A 1208-nucleotide genomic window follows, 5' to 3' on the forward strand; every position below is an offset into this window, starting at 1 on the left:
TGTTCTGTGTTCTTGAATGCTTCCCAGCTCTGAACATTCTCTGTTCTTCATTTCTTAGTTTCTTCCAGCTCTGAGTAGTTCCTCCTGCCTCCAGCACCCTCCTCTGGAGGCTGGATGCCTGGGCTAGGTCTTGATGCTCCCCCCCCCCCCCCCCACCGTAAGGTCTTTCTCCATGTCCTCATACACTGCACTCAGGGCTTGGGCCCGGTGCTGCAGCAGGACACGGGCCTCGTTGTACCTCTTTCTCCATTCTTGGTAGGCTTCCTCCTCTACTTCTCGGCTGGCTAAGCAGAGTGTCCGAAGCGTCTCTTCCGCAAAGGTCTGCCAGGGGCAGGAGGACAAGTCAGTTTGTCAGAGGCCCCTTGCTCCTATCCTAGCCAGGCTATATCATGGTACAGGGGGAAATGGAGAGGTAATCCATATAGCATGAAAGGAAGTGGATTTGGCATCAGAGGATCAAATCCCGACTTTGCTGTTGCATTCAGTTAGTCACCAAATGTGGTAGGCACTGGGGGAGACCTTGTCCTTGCCTGGTGGAACTTAAGAGAAATAAGGCACAAAGACAGATAACTGCCACACACAATGATACCTAAAGAGTTCATTTGAATGGATTAATTAATCAATGAAAAAGCATTTATTAAGCATTTACTATACTGTTGTTCAGTTGTTTTAGTCAGTGTCCGACTCTCAGTCACCCCATTTGGGGTTTTCTTGAGATACGGGAGTGATTTGCCAATTCCTTTTCCAGGTCATTTTACAGATGAGGAAACTGAGGCAAATAGGGTTAAATGACTTGCCCAGGGTCACACAGCTAGTAAGTGTCTGAGGCCAGATTGTAATGCAGGAAGGTAAGTATTCCTGACTCCAGACACAGAGCTCTATGCACTATGGCGCCACCTAGATGCCCATGCTTATTTAGTCTTTATCAAACACTATTAGAAAACTGGGGTTAGGGGGTGGCTAGGTGGTACAGTGAATAGAGCACCGGCCCTGAAGTCAGGAGGACCTGAGTTCAAATCCAGCCTCAGACACTTAACACAAGAACTAGATGTGTGACCTTGGGCAAGTCACTTAACCCCAATTGCCCTGCCTTCCCCTTCCAAAAAAAGAAAAAGCAAAAAAGAAAAGAACTCTAGGGTTAGAGAAAAGGGGAGGAAATACTGTAATAAGAATGTAAATTTTAAAGATCTTCCCTGCCCCTAGGCTAA

At 47.2% G+C, this 1208-nt stretch overlaps 1 protein-coding gene across 1 annotated transcript in view; it reads right to left on the reverse strand.

Annotated features, from left to right (window-relative positions):
• Window positions 1–1208, reverse strand: part of ATP8B3 (ATPase phospholipid transporting 8B3) — an 89366-nt gene that overhangs the window by 24070 nt on the left and 64088 nt on the right. Inside the window, exon 18 of the mRNA XM_069077567.1 lies at window positions 157–321. Coding sequence (XP_068933668.1) covers window positions 157–321 — 165 coding nt within the window. The remainder of the gene's footprint in view (window positions 1–156; window positions 322–1208) is intronic.

Source organism: Petaurus breviceps, unplaced genomic scaffold, assembly GCF_028583685.1.
Source record: "Petaurus breviceps papuanus isolate PSGF00001 unplaced genomic scaffold, PetGlider_PUasm1.0 108, whole genome shotgun sequence".
Lineage (NCBI taxonomy): Eukaryota > Metazoa > Chordata > Mammalia > Diprotodontia > Petauridae > Petaurus > Petaurus breviceps.